Below are 16,779 nucleotides of genomic sequence, written 5' to 3'. Positions count from 1 at the left end.
ACTTGTCCGTGCATAGACCCCCACTTCTCTTGAAGCTCACCAATAATGTCTCGGTTTCTATCTCCATATCTGTGTATGTCAGTCTCTATCTTTGTCTCCGTCTCTCTGTACGCCTCCCCGTCTCTCTGTATATTTTCTATGGCTGCCTTTCCCTGTGTAAATATGCGTGTATCCGTCTCACCTCTTTGTCTTTTTCGTCTGTCTGTATATCTATATCCATGACTCTGTCTCCCTGTCTTTTTCTGTCTCTCTCAAACCATGTCCATTTTTGTGCCTGTTTATGTCTCTCTTCAAATATCCCGAGGATCTCTCTCACCCCCTCAGCACTGACCTTCACCCGCCCCCACCCACCACTGTCATCTTCAATAAACGTTGCAACGTCTGTCAGTCAACAATGTGCTTGAGGAACGTCACAGAAAGGAAGTTAGTAGTGCTGCTATAAATTTCACGCATAACATGATGTTAAAGCTGTTTGGCCTGACATGCAAAATCACTGACATCCTGTTTAATGTCTTCTCTGGGTTTAATGCTTTGAAAAGTTGCGTGTGTGTGGCGGGGAGGGTTTCGGTCTGACTGAAGCAACATGCTTTTCTACCGCTTTTCATGCAAATACCCATTCATACATTGCGTAGTCCAGCCATGCAGGTTATGACTTGCATGATGCCGGTACGATGTATATTTTCCCCCAAATGTATCCCAATTTTGTTTGCGGCATCATGTTATGAGACTAAGAATCCATTCGGTAGTTTCTCCAAGCAGGACAACCCTCCATGTTAAAGAATGGCCTGCAGAAGCGGGCATCAAGCTAACTGAGAATCATTCAAGTGACATCTTGTCCATACAAATCGGGGAAATCACTTTCCACGCCCAGAATAAAGTGTATTGCGTGACAGCCAACCTAATATTTATTTATTTATCAGCTAGAATATGACGAAATTAAGTGCAAACCCAACATTCACGTGTTGAATATTATGCAGTTATTGGTGACTGGGCTGAGACTATTAACTCGGTACACTGAGCTGGTGCCAGCTCAGCGATCTGGCCCTCTGTCCTATGAGTCACCCTCGCTAAGAAAAGACTTATGCAAATTTATCCCCCGAGTTATTAGTGGAAATTCCCCATTGTTATGGACGCAATATTATTTTGTTATGATGACCGATGTTCACTTCCCAAAACGTATAATGTATTTTTTATACATTTTATACATAATACGATATCAACTTTCATGAAATGACAATTATAGCAAAATAAATGTATCTTAACTTTGAATTGTACGTATCCTGCAATCTTATTTGTGTTGTGCTGTAATTATAATACGAATGCAGTTCTTCAAATCAAACAGTGTATAACGGACAGTCATTTAATTACTGAATTGAATGATGGCTTCATAATATCTGTCATCAATTATTATTTTGCTGACGTGGTTATTTGGCTTGACCACCTTAATGTGAAATTGTAGTTGTTGCTCTGCATCTATATCAGCCACACCAAAGAAGAAGATTATTCTGCTCGTTTACCCCTGAAAACCTCACTGAGTTTCAACTTTTTTTTCAGGAGGGTCCTGCCAAGTTTTTTTGCAGTAGGTGGCGATGTTTCCACTGTGTAATCCCAACTGAGTAATTTTCAGGTAATTATTCAGCATTGGGAAGTTTGGTCAATGCCAGTTACATTATGGTGGGTTTTTACCTTTGTTCGAAAAAATGTTTTCAAAGCAACTATTAATGTATAATTCTTTATTTTAAAACTTCATTGAGTTTGTCATATCATACATATTTTGTCAGGAAATAAAATATGAAAAATAGTACCAATAATGATATTTTGCAAAACTGATGATGCCATTACCGTGGACCTTTTATCATACGATATAGTATTACAATGTGGTGGCTACCCTCGCACAGCCAATATGGGAGTTTCCATTTGCACCCATAGATAATGTGTGTAAAATAGGTTTGTTTGTGTGGCCTTTCCTCGTGAGGTCTGTGTGCAGTAAAGCTTGGGTTACTCACGTGAATGGACAGTGGAATTTGGGAAATTACATGCCAACACCACCACTGAGTAAACTAGCTCTCATCATTTCAGTTTGCTCTGTTGGGTTTTAAGTAAGTTCTGGGAAATTGTGGAATTGATGCATTACTATGGTGGGGCCACTATTTTTCTTTGTATGTATGTAGGTGTTTGTGTATGTCAATCTTGATTTGAAGCTTTCGTGACTGCAGGAATCCATACTCTTTGGTTATTTCGGTAAAGTCCTTCATATGTGCTTGCTAACACTTCTTCGCACCACATTCTGTTTAAGGCTTTATGGCAGATAGTTGTTCTTATTTTAGCTTAATTTGCATTTACGGACATCACGAGGGTCTGTAAGCGTCACCCCATTTTTCGTTTGCTTCCGTGTCGAGCATTCCCAGCCCAAGTACAATAACTGATATCCTTTACCTAATCTCGAAACTCTGATGTACCTAGCCATTGTAGACTTGAAAAAAACTTCCACTCAGGAGAAATCCGAGCTCTAAAAAACCGAGACCGACACAACACATTGAGAAATATTTGCTTACATGAACGGAACAGAACGCTGAGATTATACGAACATGGACCAATAATACATATAGAGACGGGGGTCCCACAAGGTGACACGTTTTCACTAAAGTTATACACAGGGACATTAGAAAAATTATCTTCAATTGAATTGAGAAACAACTGCGTAAATAATTAATTTGCTGACAACATAGTCATCGCATCTTCCAATGCGAATTGATTGCGGGAAATGTTATGAAAAAAAATGAAATGAATCTACAAAGTAGAGCTGAGGATAAATATAAAAACAAAAGGACAACAAATATCCCCAAACTCGCCAGCACAACCTGCGGAACACCCTCTCACAACTTTATGACAGTGACCTTTCATGGGACCTCCTTTGCCAGTACCAAAATATGAGAATAGGTTTTGTCTTTTTTCTGGCAACAAAACAAGTGTTAAGATGTTTGGTGTTTTAACATCTTAACACCTGTTTTGTTGCCAGAAAAAAAGGGGAAAACCTATTCTCGTGACTTTTTCCCTTCTATACTCCGCAGCCAGATCTTGCGCACGAGTGTGAAGCCACTCTAACCTTCCATAAGGTGAGATTTAATATTGGTAAATGATGCGTGGTGATATTTTTAGAGTGGTGTCAAAAAAGGGAAGTACCTCTGCACTTGATTTTACTGTAGATTTTGACTACTACTCCCACGCTTTCGGACTTAGGTCACATCATTTGCTTAAAAGAAAAACATACTAAAATAATATTAAATTGGACGAGCATTGCGTGCGTTACAACAATAGTATGTGGGTATTAGAGTGCGCTTAGCGAGTGCATCTATGTATTAATGGGTCTCTCTGCACGTCTGGGTCTCTATATTGGCCTGAGAATATCTGTGTAGGTACTGTATACTCTTTGGTTTTATTCGGTAAAGTCACGTAGGTAAAATGTGATTGTTCCACCTGAAGACGGAAGCTTGTGTTGCCTCTGAAACGTCGTGATTTAATTGTTTTCTTTTATTTTATTTTACCTACGTGACTTTACCGAATAAAACCAAAGAGTATGAATCCTTGCAGTCACGAAAGCTTCAAATCTAGAAATAGGTACTGTATGTTAGTTTACTGCTCAATGAAGTCCTGCCCATGCTGTATCGATCATAACTTATGTTGTTTGATCATAACTTATGTTGGTAAGTGCGGTTGATGAAAGGGATAAAGCAGGAATAGTTCACATATCATTTGCCACCAATGCGAGCTGTGGCTGGCTATTACACTCAGGTGATGACAGGGTTCATAATGCAATGCACTAAGCACGACGTACTGATCTTATTTAACTTGTGTATAGCGTTCCACTTCCAGATCCTAAGCGTCACTCCAAGCGTACTCTTAAATCATGTGAATTTCATCTAAGGATCCTTTAAGGGAAGGAAGCAGCAATGATTTCACAACACAGATAAAAAGAGACAAGTAAGAGCTACATTTCACACCTCAGTCATATAATATAATTGTTTTGGTCAGATTTTTTTAGGTGAAAACGTCATCACTCGTCATTGACATCAGGGTAAATCCCCGAGGTGATGTACTGATGTGTTTGAGCCATTAACTCAAGATGCGACAATCTGTCTTCTTTTCAAAAAACGAAATACATTCACATGTGGACTAAACTGCTAACAGAGGATTACCACTTGTGTTTTGTGTTATAGCCATGAATATAAGATCCGTTTTAAATATAGCGTGAAGTATGGTTTAAAAACTCCCACGACTTCATTCAGCAGTAGCTTCATAAAGAGCTGTAAAATAAAATTTATATATATATTTTTTAATTTAATACGAGGGAGCAGTGTTGTTGGTTTGGGCACCGTGCTATGAACCCAGCTCCAGAGATCCATTCTCAGCTAAGACTAACATTAGTGGTGATATTTTAAAAGATGCTTGCCTACATTTACCAGTATGAAGCATGCTGAAATAAACACACATCAGAGATGTGGCGTAAAGAAGCCTTTATCCAGCTGTGAATTGAAAAAGCGCGGTACATTCTTCATATTATCAATTAAAATGTGTTCTCCATAACGACGCTGATTATTTTGAGTAATATAATTTTCCGTCGAACAAGGACCCATGTCTTAAAAATATGGACCATGCTTTTAACATATGGCAATTCACCTGCATTGCACAAGTAAACTTTACTACTGATTAGACACTGGTCCAGTTTTGATGGTACTGGATCAATGCTGCTGTGGGGTCGATGGACTGTGTGCGATATATATTACGTGGAGAGATGGATACAGGAGGGAAACAGCTTACTTATTTTATTATTCATATTTTATATCACGATGTGCGTGATTATTTTTCATTCAAATGCAGTAATGTGGACAGTTTTCACTCAATGTAAGCCGGCCACGTGGTTGGTTGGATTGCAGGTTGGATGGCTCCCCTCACAATCAAGGCTTAATTAAACAATACCACTTCATGGAAAACCAACAGTTTTCATCCTCTGCATGGGCAGACTAACCTCCCCCGAAGTGTGGAATGATCACCACTGGCACAGGGCTCCCAATGGAACTGAATGATCGTACATGGGAATGACAGCAGAATGCACGCCAAACAATAGTGGATCGTATCTCTAGTCGGATTGCTAACCGTGGTGTAACGAGTATTACAATGGACCTGTAATCCAGAGGTCACCGGTTCGACTCAATCTGCCGGGGCGGTATTTGAATACAGATACCCAATGTCTTAATCCCCTTGGCTCTGTTCACAACATCACAGTGAGTCAATTTGGCAGGTCGCGGGATGGTGGGGTACAGTGTGGGTAACTCCGACCTCTTCCAAAACAATAGGTCATCATGGAAGAGTAATTGCTCTCTCGAGCTGCCTGTAGTGGAGGCTCTTCAGCCAACACCGGCGTGAGCGAGCATGACTTGGCTTGTATATTTACAATTTACTCAGATATTTTGTGTACGGTATAACATTGGTTTGAAAAAATATAATCCAACAGTTTCACTGCTGGATTATATTGTTTCCGCCTGAGGACGACCGCTTGTGTTGCGATCGAAACGTCGTGATTTATTTTATACCTACGTGACTTTACCGAAAGAACCAAAGAGTATGGATTCCTGCAGTTACGAAAGCTTCAAATCAAGATTGGTTTGAAGTTCAACATTATCATGTGCCCCCCCCCCCCACTCTTTGTTCAATCAACTGCGAGATTCGGGCCTCTCCACGACATGCGGCGTTGTATGAGTTGCGTAAACATGAAGGCTGCTGATGCTGCACAAGAGTTGCTGTGAATATTTACTTTTTGGCTTTGGGGTTATTTTAACGTTTTGGATTAACGAGCCGGGATTTACCCATGACCATGCGCAATCACCTTAAATGCGCCCTGACCTCATGATACCGAAAGCGAAGTGGTGTTTATTTAGCCTGGTTATTAACTTTGGCGTGGAGGCCGCGAGGTGTTGACCAAGGAGTTGGGCGTGTACGGCGGGTTTCCCCCGGGTTTATTTGTTTCCTCTTACACACAGCCAAACGCTTCTCCAGTGCAGCAGCACCCTCCACAAAGAGTGTTCAGACTCGGCGAGGCTTTCCACGGTAAATATTTGTTTGACTACTATTAGAGTATTAATTTCAGGTATCTTCGAGAGCCATTTTAATGAACAGGCTCATACATTTGTATGTACTGTACGTCTAACTTCTTTCGCACCGTACGTAGCCAACCGTGCGAATCGGATAAACTTTGATCGATGTTCACAAGATGAACATACCTCGATTCCGTTTCGATAGTTTTTATTGGTTAAATAGTCAACGCAAAAGGAGATTTCATCAAAGGACAGGGACTGTCGCCGGTTACATGGTTCGATGCGCAATGGACCGTGCGGACAAAACTCTTCAAGACAGCGCCACGCGGCTCGCGAGCGCCCACTGTCGCTCAGCCTTGGCTTTGCGTAACACATCAGCTGTGCTCTATCCACTGCTGAATGAAGGCCTCCCTATCCACTCACCTGCTTAGACACACACTTCATAAATAATACGCAGCGGTGGCGCAGTGCGCTATGCACGCAGCGACCTGAGAAACCGAGTTCGACACTTGGCCAAGACACAGTGCATCTTCTAGACCTGTCCTGTGCTGACCGTCCTCACCCACACGCACTAGCGTGGCCAAAGCAGTCCCACGGATTGAGAAAGAGATGCAAATTATTAGTATCATTAATGAAGATTTTAACGGAATAGTTAAATATCTGTTTCTGATTTTGGTAAGTAAATAAAAAAAATACTTTACCAACACGCCTATCACATCAAGTCGTGATACACGTCGAGTATCATGTAGACAGGCAGACAGAAAATATTGCGGGAAGTCAAGAAGGTACGTGGTAGGCATGTAGATTTTAAAAACAGGCAATGAAGTATGCTGTTGAATGAGCGCAAAAGGCTAAATGTAAAACAACAATTACGACTTCACGGTGGTACTTTATTGCTCTCTGTTTTCTGGTTGCATTGAGTTTTGTTCGGAATGATGGTCGACGTTTTCTTCCACGTTCTTTGTCAGGAAAAAATGCAGCTTCAGGAATATTTTAGTCCCTGACAAGGCTCACAGCACGTGGAGCGAAACGATGGACACACCGAATAACACGCGGTACAACCAGTGCCGGATGAAGCTCGTGCGGGGCCTATAGCATATGTTATAAAGGGGCCCTAAATTAAAAAAACACAAATATTAAAACACAATTTTTTTACTTGCATAGTAAAATGATTGTATTTTTTCATTTGCTATTCAGCGAGATAATACGACAAATCGCTAACCTTAAACACCCAGTCGTTCATAAAAGTTGAAGGCAGTATAGTACTCGAGTCATCGAGCAAGTGCTGCACTGAAACGGAATTGATAGCTTGAAAGCATTCAGCGCGAGGTCCTTGAAAGTGCGGGGCCTGTAGCATATGCTAATTTTAATCCGGCACTGGGTACAACTCGAAAACACTTTTAAACTTTTCTATAAAACTATGAACTAAAAGGCTCCAAACTATACCTCCAAAAGAATAGCCCTGCACGAACAAGAATGAGAAAACAATGTACATGCCACGCATACATGAAGTGATGGTCCACTCCCTAATCGATGTCTCTACGCATGTAATCGTTCGAAGTTAGAGACTCAAGGTTAGGTGGTAAACGAAGCACAACATGCGCCCGCTGCAGTGACTAACACGAGCGCTATTTTGAAAGTAGTGTTGGTTACAGATAAATTCTGGCATCACTGACAGCTGCACTCAGGTGATGGACTGCAACACAAAATAGGCGCAGGCATTTGTAAATACAGCAGGAGAAAATTCCCGTGCAATCTCATTTGTAAATTTGGGCTGGATCAAAAAACAAGTGTACGCTTAATTGCTTAGGGGCCGTCCATAAATGACGTGACGCACCTGGGGGGGTCTGACATTTGTGACGATGTGTGACGAGGGGGGGGGGGTGTTTGAGAAATGTGACGTCACATCAAAATGCGCAAGTTTAAATAATTATAGACAACACGTTCTACTTAATTAGACTTTTTAATGTTTTCTCCTACAACATCAGAGTGCAGCGCCACATTAAATGCGCACTACAATGACAATAGTTTAAAGCGATTTGAAGCATTTTTTTTTGGGCGGGGGCCAAAAATCATCCAAAATAGCGTGACGTCATTTATGGACCGCCCCTTATTTACGCTCTCAATTGGCATTAGCTCCCCATATTCGGCATGAAACAAATGGATGGCCGGTGAAGAATAATTATACATTATTTACGCTCTCAGTTAATGCCACCTGAGAACGTAAATACGCAATTAAACGTACACATTCGAGGTAATAAAATACTTTTATTAATTTTACTCTGATCACATCTGTAACTTCTCCAACGGACTTGCCTACTGGGCGCTTGCTCGCATTGCTGCCCCAGTGGCGAGTCCCGGGCCTGTGCTGGTGCGTTTTTTGTGGGATATATGGCGGGAGTTATTAAGTGGATGGGCTGTCGGGTACGGTAAGGATGTGATGTGTGGGGTGGGTCCAATAAAATGCGGTAAATGCGGTGGGTAGTGGATGGTGTGATGTATAAGATGGCGCGTGGTGTGATTTAGATGGTACTGTATGTGCTGAAGTGTGCGAGGTCGGTGGATGATGTGCGATATGTGGTAGGTAGGTGGTGTGATGTGAGTAAGGTAAAGTGTGGTGAGTACGCTGCGTGTGGTAGTTGTAATGTTGGGTATGCCATGTGGTAATTGCTAGACGATATGTCGGTGGTATAGGTCTACTGGTTCTTGGCAGGGGAAACTGATGGCAACATTAATAACCCTGAACTGGACACTTGGTTGGGTTTAACTACTTGGAGGCAGTGTCCTCGGGGTGAAAGAAAGAGGCTGCTCCACACGGTCTGCGTCCCACGGAGAAAGCGCACACACACTCACCACTTCTACAACTTTACGAGGACTGTTTGTGTAGTAGAGGGTAATATGGTAACAAACGGCCACCTTCAAACTTCACCAAAGACCAGCAAGGCGTGGGGGGGGGGGTTCGACCAGCATTGGATTGACAACCATGGGCCGTTGCAGCTAATGGAAATAATATAATCAAATGTCGGCCCTTTTACATTTTCGTTTGTGGTATAAATTATACATTCCGTTGGCGGAGAACAGTTAAGAAGAATACATTTATGAGCGCTTGGGCTTAGCTGAGCCCCGACGGGGATTTGAACTTGGAAAGTTTGATATTTAGAGTCGATCTCTCAGACTGATAATTTTCATAGACTATTCTCGTAAGCCATGATCCATCCACAGTTGGATGAAGGATTCCCCAAGCTCTCGCCATATATTTTGGTTTTGTGATGCTTGACTAATCTGCATTGCATTTTTAAAGCGGACTAATTATTGGAACAAAATTACTGGATCTACCCACTCAAATTTTTGGCAGAAATGAAATACATCAGATGTGAAAACATGCATCGATCGTTTTTATACAGAATTCAAAGCTGGAGATATAACTGATTCAAATTACTCATGAGCCTCATATCGCAAGTAAGCATACAGGGTTTAGTTTCTCTACTATCGACCACATACGTATTATTAATGTGATATGGGAAAAAAACATGAATATCAAAACCATTGTGCCTGGCCTTTGTAGGCAATGAATACGCATTTGACTCACTAGAATTTTTGTAGTAATCCCAATTTTCAGAAACCGAAGCTTAAATATGTTTTTATAAATTACTCGTGAAGAAGAGTAATGTAAGTGGGCTTTGGCAATAAACGCCGCTAAGAAGAGATGACGGCCGATGGTCAAGAATAGCGACAGAGTGGCAGGCAATGAATGGAACATGTCCACGATTGACTGAGGAGATGATGCGATGATATCAATGTATGTGTAGGTGCTCGGTAGATTCTTACGTCATATGGTCATGAGGGGTGGCGGCGGCAGCTGAGAGAGGTCTTTAATTCAGCAGTGAATTGACCATGGCTGATGAAAGATGAATTGCAAGAACGGGAGAACTGCATTGATATTACATGAAGGAACAAAAACAACTCTGGAAGGCTTCTCTTATCTCGGACCTAAATTAATTTATTGTGCTCAATACAAGCATCAGCAATGGGAAACAAAGGCGGCCGGGTGTGGTGTTAGCCACAACACCCCACCGACACTGTTCCACAACCACAGCCGGCACATATCCCACATCCACCACCCCCACCTTGAAGCACCCCACCCTTCCTCCACCAGTCTGATCAATACGCCCCCCTCCCATCCCCACCCCACACCGGCACGTGGCGGGGTAGAAAGCGCACAGGTATCGCTGCAAGATCTATAAATAGGGTCCACATGCAGGTGTCTCTGCAGACAAGGAGACACTGAGCTTTCTACGCGCGGTGTAACGCGAGTGGCGAGGCAGCAGCAATAGGAGTAAGGAGGTAGTGGTTAACAAGCAATAGAACAAACATAATCACTGCCGAAAAGTGATGGGTCAGACAACAAGCAAACGAGGCTTCTACCATTCCAAATCTTCATCCCTCCCCAAGTCATCTGATGAAGTGAAGAAGATCAGAACCCTGGTGTACTCGGGCTCAGAGGGCAAGAATCATGAAGCCTTGCAAGTGCACACCGAGATAGCAATCGACCGGCCACATGACGGCGACCTTCACACAAGCGCGTGAGTCCACGTGTGTGCATGAATGGGTGTTTGTGTGCGGAATTAATCGTTCCTCGCTTTGGTTCGCGCCCTAGGCTACAAACAGAGGACCCGGCGATTCTACTGCTGAAAATTATTTGCAACGTTCATGACAAGTGCTATGAACCTGGCCCGAGCCTCCGATAGGTCGAATCAACTATAACGAGTACCTGGCTCGGTAAATAAACATCAGTATCATAGAGAAAAAGGCGACCATGAGAGGTGGATCAGGTCATTAAGTCTCCTGTTGCGCTGTTCCGGCCATATAGGTTTTCGCTAACAGTAATTGACTATACGAGGGGTCTATGTGTTTGTGTGTGTGCATCACACACATTAAACAATTGATACACGGGGAAAATATTAAACGGCTGCTAGAACTAATCTTTGAAAAAAACTGGTTTTGTCGTACATTTGGATACATTCTAATTTCTCGATGGTCGAAGCAAAAAAAAATCAGTTTTTGGCCCTGTAACTCTCCGACTTATTATGGCTGCGATGAAAACATTGGTGTTAATCATCAATATTGTAGGGATGAAAACTGTCTCACAGATGACCCGCATTTTTATTCGAGTGAAGTTGATTGGCAAGAACCTGCGAGTCCGGAGGTGCATGCTGCTCTTTATGGACTGCTTTGTGACGTTATTTATTAAGGACCGTCCCGTATTCACATGCATTGCGCCTCTTAAAATATATTTTGTTTTTTACTGAATTCGAAAAATGTCTCTTCTTGTTATTGTTGCCGACCCCTGGCCAAGACCGCCATGACGTGTGAAGGCTTTCAGTAGCGTTAACGGAGACGTGGCCACACATTTAGGGAAATGTGTTGTAGCTGGAAGTGAGAGAAAAATTTATATGCAAACAATTCGGGTAATTTTTCAACATTGAGACGTTAGGCCAATACCAGTTACATTTATATTCTTGGTTCTTTCGGTAAAGTCACGTTGAAGGGAAACAATAAAATAATAAAATATATATAAAACAATAAACTTCTCACGACGTTTCGACTGTAACACAGTCATCACAATAAAATAATCAAATATAGTCATCATCAGGTGTGATGATGACTTTGTGTTACAGTCGAAACGTCGTGAGAATTTTATTGTTTTATATATATTTTATTATTTTATTGTTTCCCTTCAACATGACTTTACCGAAAGAACCAAGAATATGAATCACTGCAGTCACGAAAGCTTAAAATCAAAACCAGTTACATTGTTTTTAATTATGGGAGGAAACTGTAGAACTGAGGAAACTAATGCAAATTCCACACCGAGAGGCGTCTGAGTCGGGAATCGAACCCAGGACTTTTTGCTGTGAGGCGCAAGCGTTACCACGGCCGCCCTGGGGCTTTAAAAGTCGACGATCTCTGCGTTTTTGTTTCCGTATATTTAGATGCACACAAGTGCATGTGTCGATGTACCCGGTATTAGCGTGTGCATGTTGCGTGTTTTCATGCATCGGACACCTTGGGGAATGGTGGCGCAGTGGTTGGCACACTGCACTATGAACCGGGCAAACTGAGTTTGATTCCTGGCCACGTATGATATCTGTGGCAAGTGATATCTGTACCGGTTGTAGGTCTTCCCCCAACGACAACTCATCCTTAATGAGTACCTGGTGCGGTGTTTCAACATCAGCACTTAGGATACAATGGCGGCCGGGCGTGGATCTAGCTACACCACCCCGAAGTGTGCTGTGTGCTAGCAGCACTTGCCCCGGAAGCTTGTGTAGGCTTTATGGGGAATCTTTGTGTGTGTTGACACGTATGTTTGTGTCACATGTGTGTTCATAGGCACTGCACGCTGACAAAGTCCGTACTCCAAGAGCCCTCAAAGGTAATGCAATATACCCTGGCTGGGATGTGACCTCATGTGTTCACAATCCTGAGCCGATAATTTTAAACGAATGCATTACACTATGACATCTCCCGTTTTCCAGTTAAAATGTAGTAAATATTTAAAAATACTTAAAAAAAACACGATTTAATGAGCTGAGCTATTAACATAAAGTAACTGGGTATACACTACACTATAATGAGTACCATATAGTACACTGATAAAAAATTATAATATAAACTACATCAATATGTTTTGATTTAAAGCTTTCGTGACTGCAGTAATTCATATTCTTAGTTCTTTCGGTAAAGTCACGTTGAAGGGAAACAACAAAATAATAAAATATATATTTTGTTGTTTCCCTTCAACGTGACTTTACCGAAAGAACTAAGAATATACATCAATATTATCAATAAACTCAATATACTCTCCAATCAGCTGAACTACTAACAATAAGTCACTATACATTACAATTCTGTCGAAAAAAGTGGCGGTTTCTTTTTCACAACGTTAGCACCACGGAAAGCGGCGAGCGTTGTTCACATGGACGAGCCCATCAATGCTCGGAACGGAGGAGGGGGGAGAGAGAAACAGCCACGGTGCGCTACTCTGTCCTGTGCTGCGTTACAACTATGCTATAAACTAGAATACTATAAATTACAATAGTATACCTTCCAATATAAACTACACTATATAATATCGTATACACAGCCCATTATAAGCTCTAACATTATGCATTATATTTATATGCCTCCAACTAAACTTTTTCTACATTACATGACTATATACCGTACTATACACTGCCATAGACAAACCCCATGGCCTACCATGAGAGACTCCTCCGTTCCGAGCATAGATGGACTCGTCCGTCTGAACAAAGCTCGTCGCTTTCCGTGGTGCTAACGTTGAGGAAAAAGAAACCGCCACTTTTTTCGACATAGAATTGTAATGTATAGTGATTTATTGTTAGTAGCTCAGCTGATTGGAGAGTATATTGAGTTTATTGATAATATTGATGTAGCTTATATTTTAGTTTTTTATCAGTTTACTATATGGTACTCATTATATAGTGTAGTGTATACCCAGTTACTTTATGTTAATAGCTCAGCTTATTGGAGAGTATATTGAGTACATTGATAATATTGATGTAGTTTATATTTAGTTTTTGTTTTCCATTGGTTTATTGTATGATAGTTGGGTATTTGTAGTTCTTTAGAAACATAATGCACTAGCTTGATACGCGGTGGTTCGGCTGCTGCAGTTATTTATTATTATAATTTCCTTCCCTTTATTACTGCTAATCCTATATAATACACTAGCATAATATGACTTTGAGACCCCCCACCGCCTACACATTCCGCAAGGAGTGACTAACCCCATATCTGCATTTGTCATCAATATGCTAAATTCCTCTGTTGATATGTAAACTCCTTTGGCAAGGCTCTCTCCTCCCACCCAGCTTAAAATACGCTGCCAAGCTTAGCAGTGTTCATTAAGATGCTGTCTTTCCGACAGCTCTGTTTCTTCACCTGAGGACAGCTGCTTGAGTTGTGGCCGAAACGTTGTGAGAATTTTATTTAATTATGTTTAATTTTTATTATTTTATTATTTCCCTTCTACGTGACTTTGCCGAAAAAACCAAGAAGATGAATCCCTGCAGTCACGAAAGCTTTAAATCGAAATCTGACAGTGAGTTAAAAAAAATCGTGTAATAAAATGTGTAAAAATATGTTTTGGATTTTTTAGGATAGAATATAGTCTTGCCATCCGTATGACATAAGTATACCAAGTTTGCAGTCGATAGCACATTGGGAAGTGGGTAAAAATTGAGTTACAATATTTTTTGAGGTTACGACAACAGATTTAAATAAAAGCGTGTAAAAAAGACGATGACTCGCAGTTTCTATATGTGCGGCAAACCTTCCTCGTTCGCCACTCGAAGCCCTGCCTCTTTCTGATTAGGCTCCACCCATTACTGTTTAGGCTCCACCCCTTTCTATTTCAGCTCTGCTCCTTGACGGACATGGGCTTTTTAATGGAGACTGCATCTGGGCGAAATTCATGAGTAGATATGAGGGGTGGGTGGCTAGCACCACGCCCGGCCGCCTCTGTCTTCCAAGTGGCGACATTTACACATCGCGCCGGGTACTAATTTAAGGCTGAGTCAACCTAGGGGAGGCCCATGACCGATTCAGGTAATTGTCACTGGTGTTGGCCGTGGGCAGGGATCAAACTCAGGTGGCCGTGTTCGTAGAGAAGTGCGCAAACCATTGCACTACCACTCACCACTTGCGGACAAACGCACACACACCCTCTTTGGATCATCACTATTCAGTACAGTGGTACCTCGGAGATCGAACTAAATTCGTTCCAAAACCGTGTTCGAACACCGATTTGTTCGAACACCGAATCAATTTTCCCCATAAGAATGAATGGAAATAGCATGAATTGGTTCCCCACCCATGGATGCTCCTATTATGGGCCATTTTTACACAAAGTTTACAATATTAAAATACAGTACAGTACATAAAAGCATACAAAAAACAAGAAACACAGTCATAATTCATAGAATAAATGAACATTGAACTTCACTTTACCTGTAGTAAGGAGAGTGGATGGCTTGAGTGGAAGGTGGGGAGGAGGAGGTGTCAGTGTTGCTTGGAAGGGGAGTCCCCCTCCATAAAAAAAACGTTGGGTAACTGCCCTTCTGGGGTTTTTTCTTTTCTTTGACTTTTTTCTAGCACTGTGATTCACTTGAGGACCTTTTTACTGAAAACTGATCAAGAGAGGATTGTTTCTGCCTCCATCTTAAGATGTTTCTGAAATGACTCAATGCATTATCATTATAAAAATCGCCTGCTCTGCTGGCTACTGCCTTATCTGGATGATATTTTTCTACAAGATGGTGTAACTCAGCCCATTTTGCAATAATTTTCTTTATCAGTGAACTAGGGGCAGGATCCCTTCCCTCCTCCTCCTCTGAAGACATGTCCTCTTTTGCTATCTGTTGCTGCTCATCGTGAAGGTGTTGGAGTTCCTCTGTGGAGGGTCTGCACTGGGCGAGAGCTACGTGTAAACTGGGTTATTCGCCTTTGTCTCGGTCTCCCTGGCTACGCGTCTCGGCCCAAATAAGTTCTTTCAAGTTGTTCGACCTCCGAATTTTTGTTCGATGTCCGGGGCAAAAAATGGTCGAAAATTTAGTTCGATCACCGAATTGTTCGAGTTCTGAGGCGTTCGATCTCCGAGGTTCTACTGTATATACTAATTTATTGGCTAGGTAAGCTTTTACAAGTTAAGCTTTTACATGTTTATTTCAATAATTTAGTTTTTAGCTTATTTGGCATACAGTACAGTACTTATTTAAGTTGTGACATGTCTATTTGTAGCTTAAGTATTGCATATCGCGGTTTTGGCTTTCGCTGCACTTTCCAAGAACGTAACCTCTGTCAAGGGTATCCTGTATTCTAAGAGGAAGAATTGGAATAGGTGACAAAGCCGTTGCCGTACCAACTTTTTGGAACAGCCTTGTTTCCTCCCTTCACATCGTACATCTTCCAAAAATATTCAGAATCTCAAGATTAGTATTGGACACAACCACATTTGCAAATTTTATGTGTAACTTTGATCTTTAACGAACTAACTTAGATTCTGAACTATCGATAGTTCACTTTTAATGTGCAATTTTATTAAATATCAGCCGTTCTATAGGATTGGTGTGTCTGGGACTTTTTGCTGTTGTTTTGCTGCCTTTCGCAAGCTTGGGAATTGATGTACTTATACAGTTTGAACTTATATACTTTTCTAGATTTAAAGCTTTCGTGACTGCAAGGATCCATACTCTTTGGTTCTATTGGGTAAAGTCACATAGGAAAAAAATAATAAAATAACAAGCGCTATCCTCCAGACAGTCTCGTCCCTTCACCTGATGAAGGCCGCTTGTGTTGTGGCCGAAACGTCGTGATTTTTGTTATTTTATTATTTTTTATCTACGTGACTTTACCTTATATACTTTATTTGTATTTTTTAACGTGGGTTCGATCTCGACCCTGACGCCTGTATATTTAGAGTTTTCATGTTCTCCTTGTGGTCATGTTGATTTTTTCTCCAGGATCTCCGGTTTTTCCCTCCGCATTGAGATTGTTTAGATTATTTGGCTTTTATACATTTTCACATGATAAGCCACTTCGATTTAAAGTTTTCGTGACAACAAGGATTCATCTTCTTGGTTCTTTCGGTAAAGTCATGTAGAAT

The 16,779-nt window shown here is 41.4% G+C and overlaps 1 protein-coding gene across 2 annotated transcripts in view; it reads left to right on the top strand.

The window, feature by feature from the left end:
- Positions 1-16,779, top strand: part of LOC116950298 (nitric oxide synthase 1-like) — a 187,169-nt gene that overhangs the window by 107,895 nt on the left and 62,495 nt on the right. The window contains exons 1-2 of one of the 2 annotated variants that reach the window (XM_032968017.2): positions 10,268-10,675; positions 12,486-12,528. In XM_032968017.2, the coding sequence (XP_032823908.2) occupies positions 10,485-10,675; positions 12,486-12,528 (234 nt within the window). In that variant the 5' untranslated portion in view covers positions 10,268-10,484. Of the gene's footprint in view, positions 1-10,267; positions 10,676-12,485; positions 12,529-16,779 lie in introns of those variants that run through there. The other variant, XM_076072480.1, reaches the window with a different exon arrangement.

This window comes from Petromyzon marinus, chromosome 38, assembly GCF_048934315.1.
Source record: "Petromyzon marinus isolate PM22_M1 ecotype Great Lakes invasive population chromosome 38, UKy_Petmar_22M1.pri1.0, whole genome shotgun sequence".
Classification (NCBI taxonomy): domain Eukaryota; kingdom Metazoa; phylum Chordata; class Hyperoartia; order Petromyzontiformes; family Petromyzontidae; genus Petromyzon; species Petromyzon marinus.
Note: the sequence above shows the minus strand (reverse complement) of the source record. Positions and strands in the feature narration are given on the sequence as shown.